Source organism: Corvus cornix, chromosome Z (assembly GCF_000738735.6).
Source record: "Corvus cornix cornix isolate S_Up_H32 chromosome Z, ASM73873v5, whole genome shotgun sequence".
Lineage (NCBI taxonomy): Eukaryota > Metazoa > Chordata > Aves > Passeriformes > Corvidae > Corvus > Corvus cornix.
The window spans coordinates 27,770,341-27,791,663 of record NC_046357.1 but is presented as its reverse complement, the minus strand read 5'-3'; the positions used below and the strand labels follow the sequence as shown (position 1 = coordinate 27,791,663).

Below are 21,323 nucleotides of genomic sequence, written 5' to 3'. Positions count from 1 at the left end.
ACCTGATTGCCTTTCATGGCAGGGATGATCCCCCCTCCCTGAGCAGTCTGAGGACCTGCCCTGAGGAACAGCAGCTCCTCAGGAATGAGCAGATCTGGCTGCCTCCAATCTTTGCCAGTCTTTTTTATTTTTAGTGTACATCCTTTGCTCTCAGCAGGATCTCTCTCTAGGTCCCTGGAAGGTCCAAAGCTTGAAACTTCATGCATGTGGATTTCTTAAGAGGTAACCTTGGAGGTCCCTGGTCATCTCTGCTGCCACTCTTCTTACCCCCTGAGTTACCACTTTGCTCTAGGACTCCTGCCCTGTGTCCACTGCAGATTACATGGTACCTCCAGAGAGGTGGGGTAGGGCTAACAGCCCCAAAAGAAGCAACAGGGTGGTGGCAGCAGAGCAGATATGGGAAGGCTCTGATATGGGAGGGTGGGCCAGGAGCATGGATGGCATAAAGAGATGTGTGGCTACCAAGTCATTCACAGAATAGTTTCTTGTAGCTCAGTCACAAATGAAGGCAAGGTGTCCCAAGCTGGTGAGGGTGTCCATGTTCCAGCACTGTGTGATTCTGCACAGCCCTAGAGACACCCTGGTCACGCAGACATCTGAAAACTGTGTCCTGGCAGGATACTTTCCTGTGAAAAGGCATTGCTTGTGGAGGGGGAAAAACATATCAGACCTTGAACATTGTTTTTGTTTTTGTGTCCCTCATTGCAAAAAACACATTATCACAAATTATCACAAAACCACATAATATGCTGAGCTGGAAAGGACACAGCAGGATCATTGAGTACAACTCCTGTCCCTGCACAGAACACCACAAAATCACACCATGTGCCTGAGAGCATTGTCCAAATTCTTCTTGAACTCTGACATACTTGGTGCTGTGACCACTTCCCTGGGGAGCCTGTTCCAGTGCCCAAACACCCTCCGGGTGAAAAACCTTTTCCTGATATCCAATCTAAACCTCCCCTGACTCAGCTTCATGCTGTTTCCTCAAGTCCTGTCACTGTCAACACAGAGAAGAGATCAGTGTCTGCTCCTCCTCCTCACAAGGAAGTTGTAACTGCGATGAGGTCTCGCCTCAGTCTCCTCCTCTCCAGGCTGAACAGACCAAGTGACCTCAGCTGTTCCTCATATGGCTTCCCCTCAAGGCCCTTCACCATCTTCATTGCCCCCATTTGGACGCTCTCTAAGAGCTCAATGTCTTTTTTATATTGTGGCACCCAGAACTGCCCCCAGCACTCGAGGTGAGGCCACCCCAGTGCAGAGCAGAGCAGGACAGTCCCCTCCCTTGCCCTCCTGGCAATCCTGTGCACCCCAGGACACGGGTGGCCCTCCTGGCTGCCAGGGCACTGCTGGCTCATGTTCAACTTGCCACTGACCAGGACCCCCAGCTTCCTTCCTGTGGTGCTGCTCTCCAGCCTCTCATTCCCCAGTCTATACACACATTCAGAGTTGCCCCATCCCAGGTGGAGAAACTGAGGTGCTTAGAGCATGTTCAAAGAAGAACAAAGAAGCTGGCAAAGGGTCTAGAAAACAAGTCCTATGAGGAGTGACTGAGGGAGCTGAGGGTGTTTAGCTTGAAGAAAAGGAACCTGAGGGGACACCTTATTGTTCTCTATAGCTGCCTGATAGTAGATTGTAGATGGTGGGGGTCCATCTCTTCTCCCAAGTAACAAGCAATAGAACAAGAGGAAATGACCTCAAATTGCTCTGTGGTAGGTTTAGGTTGGATGTCAGGCTGCCCAGGGCAGTGGTGGAGTCACTCTTCCTGCAGGTATTTAAAAGATGTGTTGACATGGTGCTCAGGGACATGGTTTCCTGTTGGACATGGCAGTTAATGGATGGATTTCATGGTCTTAAGGGCCTTTTCCAGCCTAAATGATTCTATGATTCTATATTCTGGGCTGCTTGCAGGTGGTATGAAACATGGAAAAAAGGGTGGAAATCCCTGTGTGTTTCCTGTGTGTTGCTCCACAGGAACTGGGGGCATGTTCAGGCTGTGGCTAACTCAGCTTCTCACACCTACCATCTACTCAGTCACCCCAAAGCCTGGTGACGGCTGATAAGTGACTCTTGACTCAGCAAAACATTGCCATAAGACACTGCAGAGCTGGTACTGTGAATGTTTCTCCATTTCCTGTCTTCAACCTTGAAGGGGGCATTTGTAAAAGAAAGAGTCACTGTGCCCCCCAGGTTCTTTAGAGGTGTTTAATGGAATAGATGGACTTTAAAATCTTACAGAGCTTCCACTTGCATCTCTCAGGAAGGAAATATCTGTAAGACACTTGTCTCTTGAGTGTAAATTACTTTAAATGCCAAGGAAGTGATTTCAGCATCCCCCAGGAAAACTTTGGTAATGGTTAGCAACATGGAAATTACAGGCCCCACCACCTACTTTCAAGTTGTCTATGCTCTGAAGCAGAGGGACTGAGAGTCAGAGTCTCGCCCCCAGTGCCAGGAACACTGTGTCCCACAAGCACCAGCAATGCAGCAAACTCTTCTTCAAGCAGAGCTCCCCTGCAGATGTGGCCAAAGCTGCACCCCCTTTGCTGCAGAGGAATTTGTGCAAGTAGGTTAAACTTCCTGGCCAGTCTTGGCTACATGAACTGTTGTAGCTGGACACTTTACAGTGTGCCAAGTGCTGCTTCCCTCCCCTTTCTCTCCACATTTCAGTTCAGCTAGCCCTGGGCTATTTTCACTGATGCATCCAGTTTCCTAGGTGAGGCCCTGGAAAGTGTCAGCTGAGTGTTCAGCAACCTGAGCATCTCCAGTTTCACATACTCCTCAAATGCCACTGGAACTGCTTGGTAGGGGAACATCACCAACCTTGGGTACATCTCACCATGCCCCCACACGCTTTAACACATAAATATCCTGGGAAAGTTTTGTTCAAGGGACAAACACTCCTAGGGCTGGATTCTCTCATTGGTGGGACTGCTTTCATTGTAGACACAACATCAGGCTTTGGATCTATGTGTAAGTCAAAGGGAGCCTCAACAAAAACAAGGGTATGTGTTCCTCCTATCCAGCAAGGCTACTGCAAAGCAATATCCAGAGACTTACATATCCCTCCCTGCAGTCATGGATGCAGCCCTGCTCAGCATGGGCAGCTGGGGGAGCTACGCTGCTGCCACTCTTACAGGGTGTCAGGGCACCTCTTCCAGTCTTGTCTCACATGGCAGTGACAGAGAAGCAACTTGCAGGCTTGTCCTTCCACTGACTTGAGGAAACTTCCCTGGTTGCAACACACTGCTCTGGTAGCAGGACTACTCATTGCTCTGTGTGACAAACTATGGTGCCTGTGAAAGCAGATAATCCTTTTCTTTCCCCGCCTTGACTGAAGCATGAAAAGATGAGAAACAGATGGATAAATTGAACAGGAAAAGCATATGCAAAAGTGCAAATTCATGTGCGTACTCTCTGGCACAGATCAGGGCATTGGAGGCATCTTGCTGTCCACCAGCTGCTTCCTGAGTCTCACCTGACCTTGCCAGACACAGATCTGCAGGGCTTCAGTCAGGCTCTCTGCACCTGGCTGCTCTTGCACAGGCCCTGAGGTCTGTGGTGGTGTTCAGTCACTGCCTTCACCCTTCCCTTGGTCTGCCGCTTGCTTTTGAGCCATGTGAAATAAACAGCCAAATCCGCAAGTCCCTGGGGAGGATGAGCATCTCTGAATTTGCTGTGTGTAGAGTCAACACCGACCCTGTCCTGTGGCTGCCCATGCTCTGACCTTGCAGGTCTGGCCTATTAAACTGTGCTTTAGTTCTGCAGTTTCTGAATAAACACTCCACTTTGTGCTGGAGGTATGTGGTTTCCCTCTTCAGAAGAGCTTCTGGATCGTCTGTGTTGTTTTTTCCTAGCCTCTGCACATGAATAGTTGTGCCTCTCAGGGCATACACTCTCTTGGGCTGCAGCCACTCTGCTGGTGCAGCTCGAGCCCTGGAGTGGGGAGGAGATGCTGGTGACACTTGCCCACTCCGGGGGAGAATGCACCCCAGTTATGCACTGTGCTAAGCTGGGCATAACCTTCCCCTCAGCTGTGGCAGAAAACTGGGATAGAGCTGCCCAAATAAATCCTGCTTGTGGCTGAGTTGGCAGCAGCAGGAGCAGAAAACCTCAGGACTGAAGTGAGCAATACATTTGTGTTGTTCACCGTGGATATGTTTTGGGGTTCATAACCCTACCAAAGCCCTTCCCTGTGATGTGGCAGGGGAGACAACAAGGTCTGCAGAGAAGAACTGGCAACACAGAGAGTAGCACACAGCCAGACCACCTCTTCCATGCTGTCTGGGGACTGGAAGAGGACAAACAGGCTTGCAGAGCCCTGGGACAAATGAGCAGGTGGTGTAATAGCAGCAGCTATTACAGGTGTCCCCTCCTCTGCAGAAGTGGAAAGGGTCCAGGAAAGGAAAACAGGGAAAATCAAAGCTCTGGACAACTCTGAGCAACTAGTCAGGCTAGGACTTTTCAGCCTGGGAGAGAGCTCTCTAAGGAGAATAAAGCTTTTGATGACAGCAGCTGCCTCTGGACAGAAAATAGTGCATGCAATCCATCTGACTGAGCACAGCTGTTTTATGCTCCTCAATACTATTTCCAACTGCAGCATTAAATCTGTCAGCAGTGGCTTTGTTGTGTATTGTGGTGCTATGGGTGTCCCACCTGGTGGCTCCAGCAAGGTGCAGAACTGGGTGAGAGGGTAAATTCCAGATGACCAAGCACAATAGTCATGATACTGGCACATCTCTCAGTCTCCAAGGATGGTCACTGACTTCAGGGACCTCACTTGACCACATGATGGACCCTGGACTCCTACTCAGATGCCTGCAAATGAGAGCTGTATAGGATACTAATATAGTAGCAGGTCAGAGCAGCATGATCTCCTGAGGGTGAGCACAGACCTATCCTTGGAAGGTTTCAATTCACCCTGAAGCATTCTTCAAAGCTGATCAGAAATCTCAGCCAGTAATTCTATACAAGTGCAAGATCTGGTGTGAGACTGAACTGAACTCCGGAGGCAAGTCCTGCATCAGCCAGTGCCCTCTGATCTCTGCCACTCTGAGCAAAGGGGGGCCCTTGCATGCCCAAGTTGTATGGACTTGTTGCAGGTATTTTGTGAAATACCTTGTGAAAGGTGAGTTGTGTCTATGTGCTAGAAGTGGGAGATGAAAGAGCAGAGGAAGCACCAAAGACTGCTGATGCACACTGACATTGTTACCTTGGTGGAACTGAGTCCTGCCACAATCTCAAAGATGGCCCTGACACCAGGAGCAACCTGAAAATTCTTCAGCTTAAGGTTTTTCTCAAGTGCTGGAGCAGACATCTGGTATCCCCTGTGTTCACCATCTCTGCTCACGCTCTTTCTATGTTCCCATGTGTTATCTGAGCTGATTGCTGTATTAAAGGGCCTTAGATAAAAAGTAGAATAACACCTAATATGGGAAATGCAGATGTTATTATTTTCAATTTATATCTGCTCTGGTAGCAGTGAAGCAGTTTACTAGGGAGCCAGGGACTCATCTTCTCCCGTGCCAGAGAAACTTTACTTTCCCTTCACTAAATTGCCTCCTACAGAAAAAAGCTGTGCTTGTTCAGCATCTTCTTCACCAGGACTTGTGTGTTTCTTGCTACTCCCCCATGGTCTTTCTCACAGGAGTGTGGGTGAGATAATACTCTATGCAGAGCACCCTCGTTTGTTATGTGGATTTGAAATCACTGTTTTGACTGCACAGTTTTAGTAGCCCTTGATGGGAACTGGCTTATGCTGTTTTCCCCCAGCCATGCATAAAAAAAAAGTGCTGTTGAAATCAAGATCGTGCATGTCATTTTATTATTCACCATAGGTAGCATAAATGTCCAATCAGCACAGAGCATACAGGATCAATTAATCACCTGTTTCTAGGCTCAGGAAAACTATCAGAAAACTCAGGTATCTTGACACTCCCCGTGTTTCAAAATCCGGATGTCTTGCCTGGTTTTCCTAGAATAATATAGGAAAAAAGAGTAAGAGATCAAAAAAACAACTCAGTGAGTCATACTTTGGCTGCATTCCATCAAGTGGAATGGAGCTGACTATTACAAAATTGACCTGCTCATTTTCCTGTCTAAAAAGCTGAGGTGGCTGTAACACCCTGGCTCATGGATGTGCCCTCCCAGGGCCTGTGGCACCAGTGGTCCATCTGCAGCCCAACCTGGTCACAGCAGGGCTGTCCCCAGCGTGAGGTTATGGTGGCCATGGCTCTATCTGAGCCCTAACCACCACCTCCAAGAATGGAGACCCCCCTTACACCTCTGTGGTGCACCACCCTTTTGACCTGATGCCTCTGTCAAATTTCCACTCTTGGGGGCTGCTGTATGTTGCTGTTGCCCCATGTTGTATTGCCCACACCAAGAAGACTGTGGCTCCATCCCATCTGCAACTGCAGGCTGCTGCTGGATACCCCCAGGCATTCCCTTCCTCAGACTGGCTGGGTGCAGCTCCTCTGCACTTCCTTGCAACTTCACTTGACAAGCTGGTCATCCCTCCCCTGCTGCAGCCCAGCACATGGTTTGTGTTATTTGCCATGCAAGTGCAGCCTGCTCATGGCTTTTCCCAGGCTCTGGGGAGCCTGAATGACTGTACTTCACAGGTACCCAGTTTCAGACAGCCAAAATTAGACCCAGGAGGTCTCTGCCAAGGGCATAAGCTTACATTTTTTCCACACAGAGCTGGCATTCATTGGCATAGGTATTCCCATCGCTCCCGCAAATGGGCAAGTACAGGAGGGGGCAGGCCTGCAGGTGAACCAGGTCTTCACACACCGGCTGGAAAGGAGAAACCACAGCATGCATTTCAGTCCCAGCAGCACCCATCTTGTCTCCCCAGAACACTCAGGCAGGAGCAAGTGCCACTGGCAACCTGGTTCCCTCTGTCTCAGATGGAGCGAGGCATGCCCATAGAGGAGCAGGAGCTGCTGAATCCCTCAGTGGGATTCATGGCCTGGGCTTTGGTGTGTCTTTGGTGCTGGACCACCAGTTCCCAGGAGGCTGGGGATGATTGCTGGGAACAGTCTTTCTCCCAGGCACACCAGGCATACCCATATCAAGCCATGAGCAAGGAAAACCAGAAACCTCTTACCCTTCTCAGGCCACTCCCTTCATTCATCTCTGCCCCTGAAACAGAGCAGAGACCCATGAGTGTGGCACACCTGTGCCTGATGGCAGAAGCACGAGATATTGGCAGAGGATCATATCCAGAGCACACTCAGGACTGAATCAGCTCTGTGGGTTTCATGAGGGGGGATCAGTTTGCTGCTGCATGCCACTCCCACCCTCCCTGCCAGCAGCACAGTACACAGCTTCCATCCACAGCTGAGCTGGCTGGGACAAAGCTGTGAATGGCTGTTCCCACCCCCTAAACCCTCTCCCAACAACCCTCTCCCCCAGTCTCTGGGTCAGAAGCTCCACAGAGCATCCAATGCATCTCAGGAAATGGGAAACCATGGAATGCAGTATGAGTCATGGGGTATCCTCAGAAGGATGAGGCTTGGTGATATTGCACAGCTGGACACCTGCCACCTCTAGGCAGAGCAGCATTTGGCAGGCTCCTTTTTCTCAGGCAAGCAGAGCAGTAGCAACAGTTCACAGCCCACCTGTGCAGTGCACAAACGTCCTGGGAGCACAAAGGCTCACACACAGGCAGCTGCAGAACCACCACTACCTGCATGTAGGTAGCCATGGCTTTCCAGTGCCTACAAACAGGTGCTTCCTACATAAATATGCTGAGCACACAGTGTTCTTGCAAAGACTTGCCAGTTTTCATGGAGGCAGGAACTACAGCAGCTGCCACAGCAGTGTACATGCTGTCCTCCCAGGGCCTGGTTCCTCTTCACATTGTGGACTCTCCCCGATTCCAGAACTCTCCCAAGTGCAATATATTTGATGAACCAGCCTGTAACCTTTGCCAGAAACTGCTAGTAAGGAGGGCACGATGTGTTTGCTCCAGTCCTTCTTCCTCACCATGCTGCCACTGTTTGTTTGCCCTCACCTCACCTCCTCTCCAAACCAGAATTTCTGGGTCTTTCTACCCTATCGTGCATTTCCCTCCTTCCACTGCCCCTCTGTCATTCCCAACCCACAACCGACGATCCAGCTTCCAGCAGCAGAGCAGATTTACCTCCGGCAGCAATGAGAGTCACCATTGCCACCAGCAGCAGCAGCAGCAGCTCCCTCGCAGGCATGGTCAGTTCAGGCAGACTTGCTCATGCACCTCGCTCTGCTTGTGCCTGCCTTTATAGGGGAGGGCAGAGCCTTATCTCAAGAACACTGGGAAAAGCAGTGTTTTGATCTGTGCTGGGAGCAGCTGGACCATACACCCAAAGGGATCACTTAGGCACTCTCAGGCATAAGATAAGCTTTCTCCTGAAGCTTTCCACTTGTCAGCTTCAGGTGGCAGCACTGGAGACTGCTTTACAATCCCTTGCACTGCAGTCAGGTGTCATGGTTTGTCACTGGCCAGACACCAGGCATCCATGGAAGTTGTTCACTCACCCTCCCCTGCCACAGCTGGGCAGAGGAGAGAAAAAATTAACAAAGGGTTCATGAGTTAAGATAAGGACCGGGAGAAAACACTCCAAGGGCAAAAGAGGCTCAGCTTAGAGGTACAAAGTGAGTTTATTACTAACAAAATCAGAGCAGGATAATGAGAAGTAAAATAAACCCTTAAAAACACCTTTTTCCCCAACCCCTCCCTCCTTCCCACCAACAGCACAGGGAGACAGGACATGGGGGTTTTGGTCAGTTCATCACCGAGATCTGAGACCGTGGGGTCCCTTCCCACTTGAGACAGTTCTCTGTGAACTTCTCCAGCATGGTTCCAATCTCATGAACAGGAGTCCTCCCAAGACTGCTGTGATGTGGGTCATTCTTCCACAGGGTGCAGTCCTCCAAGGACAGGCTGCTCCAGCCTGGAAGCAGGGCCCCTCTCTGCACCGGGTCTCCCGCTGGATCACAGCCCCCTCCAGGCATCCACCTGCTCCAGCGTGGGCACCTCCCCCACGGGCTGTGGGTGGATCTCTACATCCTCCATGGACCCGTGGGCTGCAGGGGCACAGCTGCTTCACCATGGTCTGCACCACGGCCTGCAGAGGAATCTCGGCTCTGGCTCCTGGAGCACCTCCTGCCCCTCCTTCTCCACTGACCCTGGTGTTGCCATGTTGTTTCCCTCACGTGTTCTCACCTCCTCCTCTTCTCTGGCTGGAATTAGTGGAACTGCACCCCCACCCTTGTTTTAATTTTCTTCTTAAATCTGTTATCACAGAGGCATTACCATCATCTCTAACTGGCCCAGCCTTGGCCAGCAGCACATCCATCTTCAGAGCCATCAGGGATTGGCTCTGCCAGACATGGTGAAAGCTTCCAGCAGCTTCTCACAGAAGCCACCTCCATGGCCCCCTGCTACCAAAAACCAGGCCATGCAAAACCAACACATCAGGGTTGGGCAACGCTGCTCTTCTCTGCTTACCCCAGCCAGCTACTTCTGAATATATGTCATCCAAACCATCCCTTCAGCTTTGCAGCTGCTGTTCTTCATACATGACAGGTATCTCCACTGGAGTTGTGAGACTAGACAGAAAAGCCAGGAAATTCAGGCTGATTTGGGTGGTGGCACTGTGGCATTATCCCAGACCTAGCCAGGTGGATACTGAGGTGCCTGATACACTGATCAGGATCCCAAACACAACAGGAGGCCTGCCACCATGCTGCAGCAAGCCCACACAGCCACTGGGTGGGATGGCACAGGCTGGGGGTGCAGAGGGTCTGGAGGGCACAAAATTCATCTGCCTGGGAGCAGGGAGCTGCAGATGCAGTCACTGCCTATGCTCAGAGGAGCCACATAGACAGAGGCGGTTTAATACCTTACTGCACTCCCCACTTTGGCTGCAGATGAGATTGACAGAGCAAAATTATCTTTATTGTAAGATTCAGTGTGTTGGAAGGGGGCTGTGTGCATCGATACCCAAATTAAATACACAGAGGTGGCACACAGAGGTGGCACACAGAGGTGGCACAGAGGAGGGAGGTGACAGAGAGGCTGGAGATGATCCTCAGTGGTAAGAAACAGTGTCTTTTCAACAAGCATCGTGACCACAGAATATCCTAGATGCTTTGCCTGCAAGACTGGATGCTTGATATCAGTGTGAGCATCCTTATCTGCTCTTTCTCAGAAGCTCAATTTTCTACATCTGTCCCCACTTTCCTATGGTGAAACAAAATCAGTTGGTGAAGGGTGAAAGATGGGAAAGAGGACCACTGGTCATAAAGTCAGTGTAAGACCAATGTTGACTAAAAACTCCTTTGGGTCAGACTTGCTGAAATATCTGGGCCAGAAGGGACAGAGAGTCACCTTTCCCAGGGGAGCAGATGGGATGTATCATGTGTACAAGGGGTGAGCAGGGGGTAGGTGCCCTCCCACCAGCAGGCTGGGAGAGCTCCAGATGCATGGAGCTCTCACATTTGCACTTGCTGAGGACCTGACTATGACTGTGCTTGAGATATTTCTTTCCCAGAGGAAGGTACACCTTGGCCCTGTCTGTCTGAGACAAAAGGGGACAGCTGGAGCATCCCCTGTGGCCAGAGAGGTACGGGGTCTGCTTACCTCCTTCTGTTGGAGCTCCATCCATGCAACACAGCAGGGCTGAGACCAGGTTTTGGGAAGCGGGAACATAACCAGCTCAGGGTTGCCCTTGCAGAATCATTCCTCTGCTCTGCTGAGGCAGCTGTGCACATGTTTTATATTCCCTCTTCACGGAGTTTACACAGTTCAATAACCTTTGGCTTTCATTATTATGCCACTTTGGAAATACCTCAACTAAAGTAAATATTTAACTGCATTAGCAGTTGTTCCTGAGGGACATGGGGTCCTGTTACGCTTGTTTAGTCTAGTACAAGGGAGGCCAAGGGGGATCTGATAGCAGCCTACAACTGCTGGAAGGGAAGCTGATGGAGCCAATCTCTTTTTGGTGGTGACAGATGACAGAATAAAAAGCAATTGTCACAAACTGCAGCCTTGAGATGATCAGGTCAGGAGTCAGGAAAGAAGCCTTACCCCAGAGGGTGAACAACCCAAACCAGCAGAGAGGCAGCACATCTCCATCCTCAGCAGGACATGTACCTGACCATGCCCTGCTGTGCACAAGGTTTGTTGGGTGAGCCCTGAAGGGCCCTGCCACCAGCAGGCTGGGTCCATGGGACAAGCAGCTGTCAGTCTCCAGCACAGATGGATATATGTCTTTAGAGTCACATCTTGCAAATCTGGTCCTAGCCAACACTCAACAACATGAACGACACAGGTAGCCCCCTCCTGCAAACTGCTCGCACATCAACACACTTCACAGCACTAGATGAGGGCTATCTTTGGCCTTTAAAGTCTTCTTCAAAGTTTTTACTACCAAGAAAAACATCCAAATGCTGATTGTACTGCCTCTGGTGCCACCTCTGGTGCCTCTGGTTCCAAGCATGGCCTGGTTCTTTGGTCATGAAAGCAGTAGTGCAGGAGCAACAGGCTGGGGCTGTGCTGCTGGGACAGGTGTGCTCCAGATCACTCTCCTTGGACAGAAGGTGGCAGGAAATGTCTGCATCCCCTCTGTACTGGAGGCACCAAGGTCAGCGGTGCTGTAGCAAAGCTGTTGGCTGATATAAGGCTTGATCTTTCTTCACCTCATTCCTCAGTGGTGTTCACAGTCCACTGCCTTCACAAAGCAAATTAAAATGATACACTAAGAGATGAGAAAGGGTAAATGACCTCTTGCAAACTAGTTTTGTTTTTTCAAGCCTTTCTGCCAAGCACAAACTTGCAGCCCCTAATGGAAGTCCTGCCTACTGCACCCCTTGAAGAAGAGGAGGGGAAATTCTTCCGTGGGTGGGGCAGGAAGTTTTCTGGTGGCTGCTTTCCCTCATATTGGCTGTGCAGCTCCAGCTGGCTCTGCCATTTTCTCCCTGCACTTTCACCAGCCCGACGGTGATGTAGGAGGCTTCAAGATATAGGATGGGCAGATGTGACGGCTCTGGGTTTGCCTGAGGAGATGCAGACCTAGTCTCACCACCAGCAAGACACATAAACTCTGCTGGAGACAGTGGCTACAAGCAAGGAGACTTCTACTTACAAAACCAATCTCAGGCCTGCTCCCTTGCAGTGCTGCCCCTGCCTTTTTGCTTGTCGCCACACTTGCGGCACCCACGGGCCCACATCCGTGCGCTCATCCAGGTTTGCTACACCTGTCCTCTCCTAGGGGACTGCAGCTCTGTTTGCAGGCTTTCCATCTGAGTGGGCACAGATGGCAGCTGGCCAGACCAGATTGCACCACAGTGCTCTTGCCTCACATCTGCCTGGTGGCCTTACCGGTGTTATGGCCTTGGTGTTGTCAGCACTCCATCCAGCACCTGCCGTTTCCTTGCTGTTATCTGTTGCCTTTCCTGGATTTCATGGCTGTTTTCAGCCTTCCCGCATCCTGCACCTACACTGATATTTTAACTTTTGTTCTGCTGCTCCTCCCAGGGTTTTGGTGTACCAGTAGACACCGGGGTCCCACAAATACTGCAGTACCCTGAGAGCAGAGCGCTGCCTTGCTTGTGCAGCCCAAACCAGAGCCCACCATCTACCCTCCTGTTGCGCAATGGGGCAAGGCAAAAAGAGGAGGGCAAGTGCCATGCTTATTGTCATCTTTAGCTCACTCCCTGCATCTAGATGGTTTTTATAGAGAGAACAGTCTCTGTTCTGTTCCTCTGACCACTCTGAGGTCTCCACACAAGTAAGAGAGAGAAGAAGCAATTTGTCCTCCTTTGTATGGAAAAAAAAAACCCCCAAAACAAACCAAAAGCCAAAACCAACACCAGAAAAGCAAGTGACCACCAGAAGTTTGTCTTTGGATATACCATGGATCCAAAACCCGACACCTGAAATCACCCTTTGTAACTGGGGCAGGGACCAGCCATCACCATTTCCCAGCAGTTTTGCCAGACTTCCAGGATTCAGATCACACCTTTAGCCACCTTCCTCCGTTTTAATACTGTGAATTACTTTATTACTCTTAGGGTCAGTTAAAAGGCACAGAAAGGCACAAAGTTATTTTCTGGGCATAGGGCAGCGAGAGGGGATACACATCATAAAGTCACCCCAAGACAATATTGCAGCATGTCAGGCAGTGAGTAGTGCTCGTTATTTCTTTTATGATAGAAAAACTTCCCTGTGACACTGTCAGCTGTGAGTACACAAGATGGTGAGTACACAGACTAATCCTGCCTGCTGACACTCTCACCAGATGCAGTCTAGGCCAAGGCAGCATCAATCTGGAGAAGACTACAGCTTCCTGCCAAGCCAGGCTGTACACTGGACCTCAGAAGTGCAACAGGCTAAGGGAATATCCATTGTACATCTTCTTCCCCTGCTGCAGCTTATGGCTGTAGCTGGGCAGAAGTTGCTGCAACTTCCCCTTTCCCTTGTGTTTACCTCTGCCTGTTCAGACCTCTGTTCTGCCAGACACACTCTAAATGCATCTGCAAATGCTCTGCAGCTCCTTGACAGCTTAAGGATGGCCTTGACCTGCCTTTTCCCACATACTCGCACTTGAGGGCTAGGTGACCAAATTCCGAGTGCAGCCGATAAAACAGCAGAAAACCACAGATTTACTTTTTACCCAGTAAATGCTTGTCACGAGGCACACAGAGCCCCAGTGCTGGTGCCAGGGATGGGACGAGGCATTGTGGCTGGGCTGGGTAGGCAGACTCCCTCGCTGCTGCGGTACAGTCCCCTCCTGCTCTGAGCTGACAAAGATAACCCAGATGCTGTCAGCAGTGGTAGGTATGCTGTCCCCAGCATACTGATGTTCAGTCTTTTTATCTGGGAGCTCACACCCACTGTAATTTACAAAAAATTGTATATTTCTCAGTCTCTTTTTCCCTGGAGTTTGTTTCTGAATGAACAAATCTGTACTGGGCCCCAGTTTTTTGTACCTTCTGAGAACAGTGTTGCTAATTCCATTTTGTGTGGGACTGAATGCTGTCATCACCCTGCATTTAGCACCATACTGGAGAAAAATGGGTAGCACATATGCCAGCTCCCCCCTTCAAAGTGACAGCTGCTCTTGGTGAATTTTTGTGGAGGAGGTCCCTTGACTTTTGCAGGAAAGGCCTGCTCTGCCCAGTCTGCCAGTTGCTAAAGTCCCTGAAGATAGCCCAGAGTGAATTGATGTAATTAGGGACACAGTGTAAGAGAATCAGGGAAATCCTTCTTTTTCTCCTTGCATTTTGAGGGGATGTTGTTCTGTGACACTGCATTTGCATAGATCTTTGACAGCAGGGTCACCCTGATGCCTTAGGTTTTAACTTTTATATTTTTCAAATTCTGTACTGCTCGGTGTGTGACTCTGAAGTTTCTTGTAGACTGTTAACTTCTGCTCTCTCATGCTAGGTAGACATAACAAAGCCTCTCCGGCCCTGCTTTCCAAGGACACCAAGACTGTTCTAGGCCAAAAGTATAAACCAAAGAGCCTATAACGGGGGGGTAAGCTGTGGGGAAAACTGAAGCTTTAATTGGAGAATTAACCCTGCTATACAAATGAACCAAACCCATAAAAGGGTGAAGAATTCGTGACCCGGGGTCCATCTTGGGGTCCACTTTGAGAATAGCTTCAGGGTCCCCAGGGGGTACCTTTGAAGGCCTTTCAAATAAATACTTCTTTTAATCCTCTACTCCTGTCTAGTCTCTGTTTCTAGGAGGCCTCTCAGGGCATCACCCACTCATGCCTGGCTGCCTTTCCACACTGCCACCAGTTAACATTCACGTCTCCACTTTCTCATACACATCTGCAGGTGCATCATCCTTATGAAGAAGAAACAGGGAATAAAAAGCTCTCTAAGTGTTCTGTTTATCCAGTGAATGTGCAGGCACACACACTGCTCAGCACTTCCGCATTAGTTAAGTTGCCAGAGACAGAAGATGCAGGTTTACACGCAGACACTAAGAGCAGAAATGTGTGTCCTTGATGCTGCCTGCTACTTCTGACTTCAGAGCCCACCTACTGTGCAGGTGTAATTTTTTCCAAATGACCTATTAACTACTTGGGTGGGTATGAATTAACACCAGGAGGGAGCCACAACAAATATCACTGAACAGAAGGGCACTGTCACCCTCAGTGAAACAAACGCATGGTGTTTCTTGGAACACATTCCTTTGCATTGAGATAGCGATAACCTCTGTTAACTCTCTAAGCCCTGTTTTTCACTCCAACACTGTGATAATCTAGATGTGTGCTGGCAGATCAGAGCAGAACTAGAAGTACTGAAAGCAGCTTACTCTTGTGTAGCCAGATATTATGCGAAGTTTCTCCTTTAGGAACCATCAGGCAGAATCAACTCAACAGTGGCTACAAACCCTACCTTTGAGCATAACTGCTATCCCAGGTTCTGCTCCAGAAAATACACTCTCCAAGGGTCCAGCCAGGTCCTGGCACCTCTGGACAGATGCTATTTTTGCTGCTGACTGTCCAGGGAGGCAAAGCAGTGCATAAAGAAGAAATGCACTGCTGATAGGGACAAAGGCTGAGCACCCTTATAATGAATGGATTTGTGTGATTTGTATATTAAATTTCTGTGACAAATAATCAGGCAGTATCTTAGGCACTACAACAGGAGCCACCCAAACCAACAGAAGATGAGCATGGAACTGGGAAAGTCCAGCAGTAACCAAATCCGAGCTGGCTTTGGAGTCAGATTTTGCCAAGGCCTGTTTAACCGTATTGTAGTGATTAGAAAAAGATGTGTATGACACCAAAACCCCCAAAACAGATAAAGAAAACTTGAAGATTAAAAGCTATCAAGCTATAACTAAGGAATGGTGAAAGTTTCTCTTCAATTAGATGAATGTAGCTGCATGTATAGAACATGTCTTCTTGCTTGGTGATTAATTTCTCTGCAGAGGAAGCTATTTTTTTCTCTTGTTCTCAACCTACACACAACCAAAGCTTTGCAGGCACCTCCCTTTGCTCTGGCAGGCCTGACTCTATGCCTCATGCAGAAGATTATTGTCACTTCGCTTCTGAGGAAAGCACACAAAACGGGGCCTGAGACATGAGGCACATCTTAACCATGATGTGGTTAAAAAGATGCAGACATTACAGGACTGGATGCAACTGAGAGGAAAGGGGGAATAAGCCTGGTAGGGTTGGGTGAGGAGGTACAAGCTCAAGCGTCTTTCCTGTCACAAGTATGGGACACCCTCAGTCCACAACAGGACCGGCCAGCACCATTCAGGAGGCAAGGAGATTAGGATTAGGACATGGTCTATGTAAGCACTCTCTGTATCAGGGCTGCTTGGGACCCCTCCCAAATTGCTGCACTGTGCAAAACCACCCCACAAAACCAGTTCACTGCTGGCACCAGAACTGTGCAAAAAGACTTGCAGGTTTGTAAGATGATTCAAGTTTCTTTGTTCAGGTCTCCAAGTCTTTATTTCAAGTAATGATCATTGCAAATTGGAGACAAAGCTTGTGGCCTTGTCTCTCATGAGACTTCTTCCCAAGGAGACAGTGCTGCTCCTGGTTTGACTCTTCTGGGCTCTCAGCAAAAGGCAACTGGATGTTGCAATTGGATCTCTAGAGCTTTCTGCCTCTCTTTCTTTACTTGTACCTCTCTATCTGCCTTGCCTGCTACCTGTCCCTCCAGATGAAGTCAGCCCTTCACAGTCCTCCTCCTAAACCAGCACCTTGGCAGAAAAGCTCCTCAGCACAGGAGCAAGCAGTGACCTTGTGGAGCAGGATCCCAGGACAGGGGCCTGTGCTGGGACACTCAGGCTCATGTCGCCACAGCAGGGTGACCTGCAGGCAGCACGGAGCCATGCCTGTGCCTCGGGGCCCTGCCCTGCGGAAGTACACTGCTCCTCACTGCTGCCACGACGGCGCTAGAAGAAAAACAGGAACTGCCTGAATGGTGCCGCACCGTGCAGCAGGGATGCCGCCCACCCATCCACACAGAGGCAGTGAGCGAGAGACAGACACTGGGCATATCCCTGGCCTTCTTCAGGCCTTGAAGGGAGCAACAGAAAAAAACCCATAGAATGATTTGGGCTGAAAGGGACCCATAAAAGATTATCTAGTCCAACACCCTGGCATGAAGAGGGAGACCTTTCACTTGACCAGGTTGCTCTAAGTCCCATCCAAGCTGGCCTTGAACACTTTCACAGATGGAACATCCGCAAGTTCTCCGGGCAATCTGTTCCAGTGTCTCACCACCCTCACTGAAAAAAAATTTCTTCATGTACAGTCTAAATCTACACTCAGTTTAAAAGCCTTGTACCTTCTCCTGTTACTACAGGCTCTGATAAAAAAAAAAAAAAATCTGTCCCCATCTTTCTTATAAAGCCCCCTTTAACTGTCAAAAGGCTGCTCCAAGCTCTCCTTGGAGCCTTCTCTTCTCCAGGCTGAACAACCCCAACACTCTGAGCCTGTCTTCATAAGAGACATGCTCCAGCCCTCTGATCTTCTTCATGGCCTCCTCTGGACTCGCTTTAAACAGGTCCGCATCTTTCTTGTCCTGGGGACCCCAGAGCTGGACACAGCACACCAGGTAAGGTTTCACCAGAGCAGAGCAGAAGCAGAGAACCACTTCCCTCGACCTGCTGGCCACAATTCTTTTTATGCAGTCCTCGATACAGTTGGCTTTCTGGGCTGCAAGCACACTCTAAAATAAATAAAGCCAAAACAAACTCCTGTTTTGATACTAAGGAAAGCTATACCTTAAAGCTATCAGACCACTTTAATAGGTCCTTTAAGTGTGAGATGTGAAGATGTCACAGAGGGTGTGTGTCCCCCAGCCCACACCACTGGAGAGGGAGCATATTTCTGTCCTGCTGGCATTCCTGGAGGCATTTCTATTGAGAGAGCTGCACGGGATTTTCTGGGGAGCTGCACAGCACAGCACCCGGGTTCCCTGCCAGCACCCAGGAGCACAGTGCAGGCAGAGGGCACCTGCGACCCAGGGTACCCTGGCACATACCCCCACACGCCGCAGGGTGCATGGCTCTACTGCCATCCACCACTCTCCAAAAGCCCTCTCCGTCTGGCTGGGCCCCAAATCTCAACATTACCTTCCAACCTCTCCTCTTGCCTCCTTCTTGCCCAAGCTGTGCTCATCCCAGGCACCCCTTTCATGCCCTGGGGATGTGCACTGCATGTTTTTTGCTCTTGTGAGTGACTCAGGGCTGTGGGCTTCATTCCAGCACAATCCAGGTCTGCTCACACATGTGGGGCCCACTCTTGTCCCACAGATGCTCAGGGCTGCCACAACCCCACTGAAGAGCAGAGTCACAAGCCCAAATCCCACTCTTCCTGGAGAAGCTGACATGATGCATGCTGAGCTTGGAATAAGCAGACAGAGCTGCTGTGGGACTGAGCCCTCCCTGGCCCAGAGAAAGGGGCTTTTCAGGTTTGACTCAGAAGGGATAGAACAGCTACTGCACCACCACTGTCCCAGCCACTTTCAACTCCACAAGACCACACACGCAGATGGGCCATATTTTGCTGTGGGGCAGTGCATTTTCATGTGGATACATCCCTGCAGTGCTGGTGGTGACCACACACTGCTCTTCAGGTGAGGTGTGGCTGCCCAGTGGAAGTACATGATGCTATCACTCTGGCTAAAATACTGACCCCAGCACAGACCTGGAAAGCTGGAAACTAATCCTTGCATGAGCTGCCTGACTGAGAGCCCCCAGTTTGATCCATGCTCTTTCCTGGATTCTGCCATGCTCCTTGAGAACTTTGCTTTTCTTCTAAGAATGCAGAGGTTATAACTTCCTTCTTTCTCCTCACACTTTGATGCCTAACTACAAATGTTTTGCCACATTACCAGTGAACTTTCACTCTGTTGCACCCTGATGGCTTGTTTCAGCAGTTGTTTTAGATGTTTACAATATCTTCCAGCTGCCAGACTTACAAGTCATTAGGCATGATGGATGGACAGATGTGTTCATGTGTAGCAAAGCATTATAGTCAAGTGGTAATTTTTTTGTAGGGAGAAAAAGACTAAGAATTAGCTTTGCCAAAAAAGAACATCACCAACATGATGAGGTTGGAGCAGACTATGGTGTGACTGGAAAAGTGAGATCTCCAAGGCCTCCTTGCAGGTTGGGCTGGGGTGTAGACTGCAATGGTGAAAAGCTGGAGAGGGCTGACATGCAGTGTGAGCAGCCAGACCTTGCACAAGCACATGATCATTTTTATTTTCCCTGTAAGGCCTACATTTCTCTTTCCTCGTTCATGGGTTCAGTAGGACACCTTACCTCTTTACCAAAAATAGGAGTGCCGTTACCTGCTTGAGTCTGTAAGTCTATATTTATGCTTTCACACATCATTGCACACTTGAGTGGTGCAGAGTGTGAATGATTCCTTCCAGCAACAGAGCCTTCTTTAATCACAAAGCCTTCCTCTACTTCCAGTGCCATGTTGAGACCAAGTGAGACAGTGGTCCCATGGAAAAAATGGCAATATTTTTATAGGATTCACATAAAACATAGCAGAAGTTCATGGTGGGGAGCTACAGTGGACCTGTGGAAAAATGTGTTAGGCATTTCCTAACTCTCTGATGTTTTTACTGAACACTGTGCTGTCACTTCTTTTGCTATTGCTAGACAAATTTGAAAGATGACATAGATAATAGTGTCATGGGAAATCAAATTGACTCTGCCAAATTTCAGTAGCACAAGTACACGCATTTTCTGACAGTAGCAAAACATGGAAACTCTGGACTGACCTGCTAGTTCTGAAGAATGGATTTTCTGCTGGCTCACATTGTGGGTTCCCAATTAATCCATAAAAGATGTCTGGAGAGCCTGAAGGTTTTGAAAGCTAGGTTTACTCATTGAAGAAGGCACTTAGTGAGCTGATGCTTGTTTGAATGTTGACTGAGAATATCAGTGCCATCAGTGATGGTGTCACTACAGCGTCATGGACACCAGCATATCATCATGTTGCTCACAACATCAGGTTTAAACAAAGCACAAGGCGATCATTGGACTGACTTGCAGAATGTGTCAGAAAGAATTGAGAAACATCTAAGTGAACAGAACAGAGGAAGCAGATGTCTCTGGTCATGCACTTTGGCAGCAGGATAGCTCGTTCTCGTCACTTTGGCAGCCCACCAGGCAGCACCAGAGGCCGCTGAAATCAGCAGATCCACGAAGGCTGAGGACAGTAGGAGTGGCATACACGTGTGTGTGTGAGTGTTACAAAGTAGTTTTAACCAGTAAGAAGAATGAGGTTCACTTCCTCCCTGCAGTTACTTTGCTTTCTTGAGACTAAGTGAACAGCAGCATTAAGGGCTACTAGCAGGAATTACTTATTGCACTTGAAAACCACTTAAGTGTTTCACGGTTGAGTACCTGAAGCACTCTGAAGCCCAGATACATGCAAGTCTGCCGGACCATGAGCAGGATTTTGCCTGGTCAGCTGTCAGTCTCACCCTGTGAGTCACCAATGTCCCACCAATTACTCTCCAGTCAGCTGCGAGTGAAATGCCCGCAGCGCCCAGGGAAAAAGCAAGATTAGTACTGGCTTCTTGACTGTCGCTGCTCTTGCAGCAGGGCAGCACTATAAAGCTTCCCCCATCATCTCTGCTGGCTGAGATAGGATAGGTTTCTTCCTGTGGGACCAAGATGGTTTCTTTCCAGGCTCACGGACTCACTAGTTATAAGAAACACATGTAACTTTGACAGAAGTCGGATGGTGCCCAAACCTGCTTGCAGAGGCACTACTACTGGCTTGATGATGAAGATGAGGAAAAGTCTTCCTCAGAAATGTGAACAGCTCTGGGACAGGGCACGAGAGAGGTGTAGATCACCATGCTGGGCAGCTTTCAAGACTCAGTGGGACAACACCACAGCTGACTTCACCTGTTGCTGGCAATAGTCGTGCTCCAAGAAGAATGTTTGGCTGGAGACCTCCAGAAGGCCCTGCCACTGGCACTGCTAGGATGCTGTGATACGTTTAACAAAAAGGTGGTCCTGGTCTTTTTTTGCTTTGCAGGAAACAAGTTGAAACAAGCTCCACCGAGCTGACAGAAAACTACAGTTTATGCATAGTTGCTCCAAGCGAAGACAACGTGCAGCCCTCCAAAGGGCGTGGATACAAACACAGCCCTCGCTGCCCCGCAGCAGCTCGCTGCTGCCACTTACACCCTCTGCTACTGGGGTGCTTCTGCGCTTCTAGGGGCTGCTCCAGCGACCGTTCCAGCACACTGCCACCGGGCACCGTGTAAGAGAGCCAGCCAAGGCGGGGTGCGCTCGCAAGGGCCGGACGGAG

The 21,323-nt window shown here is 49.5% G+C and overlaps 1 protein-coding gene across 2 annotated transcripts; it reads right to left on the bottom strand.

Annotated features, from left to right (window-relative positions):
• Positions 1-5,801: 5,801 nt before the first annotated feature.
• Positions 5,802-10,755, bottom strand: SPINK4 (serine peptidase inhibitor Kazal type 4). Of its 2 annotated transcripts, none has more exons than XM_019286142.2 (4): positions 10,631-10,755; positions 7,112-7,146; positions 6,686-6,798; positions 5,802-5,974 (listed from the first exon to the last, which is right to left on the bottom strand). In XM_019286142.2, the coding sequence occupies exons 1-4, from the start codon at positions 10,653-10,655 to the stop codon at positions 5,920-5,922; spliced, it is 228 nt and encodes a 75-aa protein (XP_019141687.1). In that variant the 5' UTR covers positions 10,656-10,755; the 3' UTR covers positions 5,802-5,919. The 2 variants fall into 2 exon arrangements, with proteins under 2 accessions (XP_019141687.1, XP_010398453.1); XM_010400151.3 differs by lacking the exon at positions 10,631-10,755 and adding an exon at positions 8,150-8,674.
• Between the last annotated feature and the right edge of the window lie 10,568 nt (positions 10,756-21,323).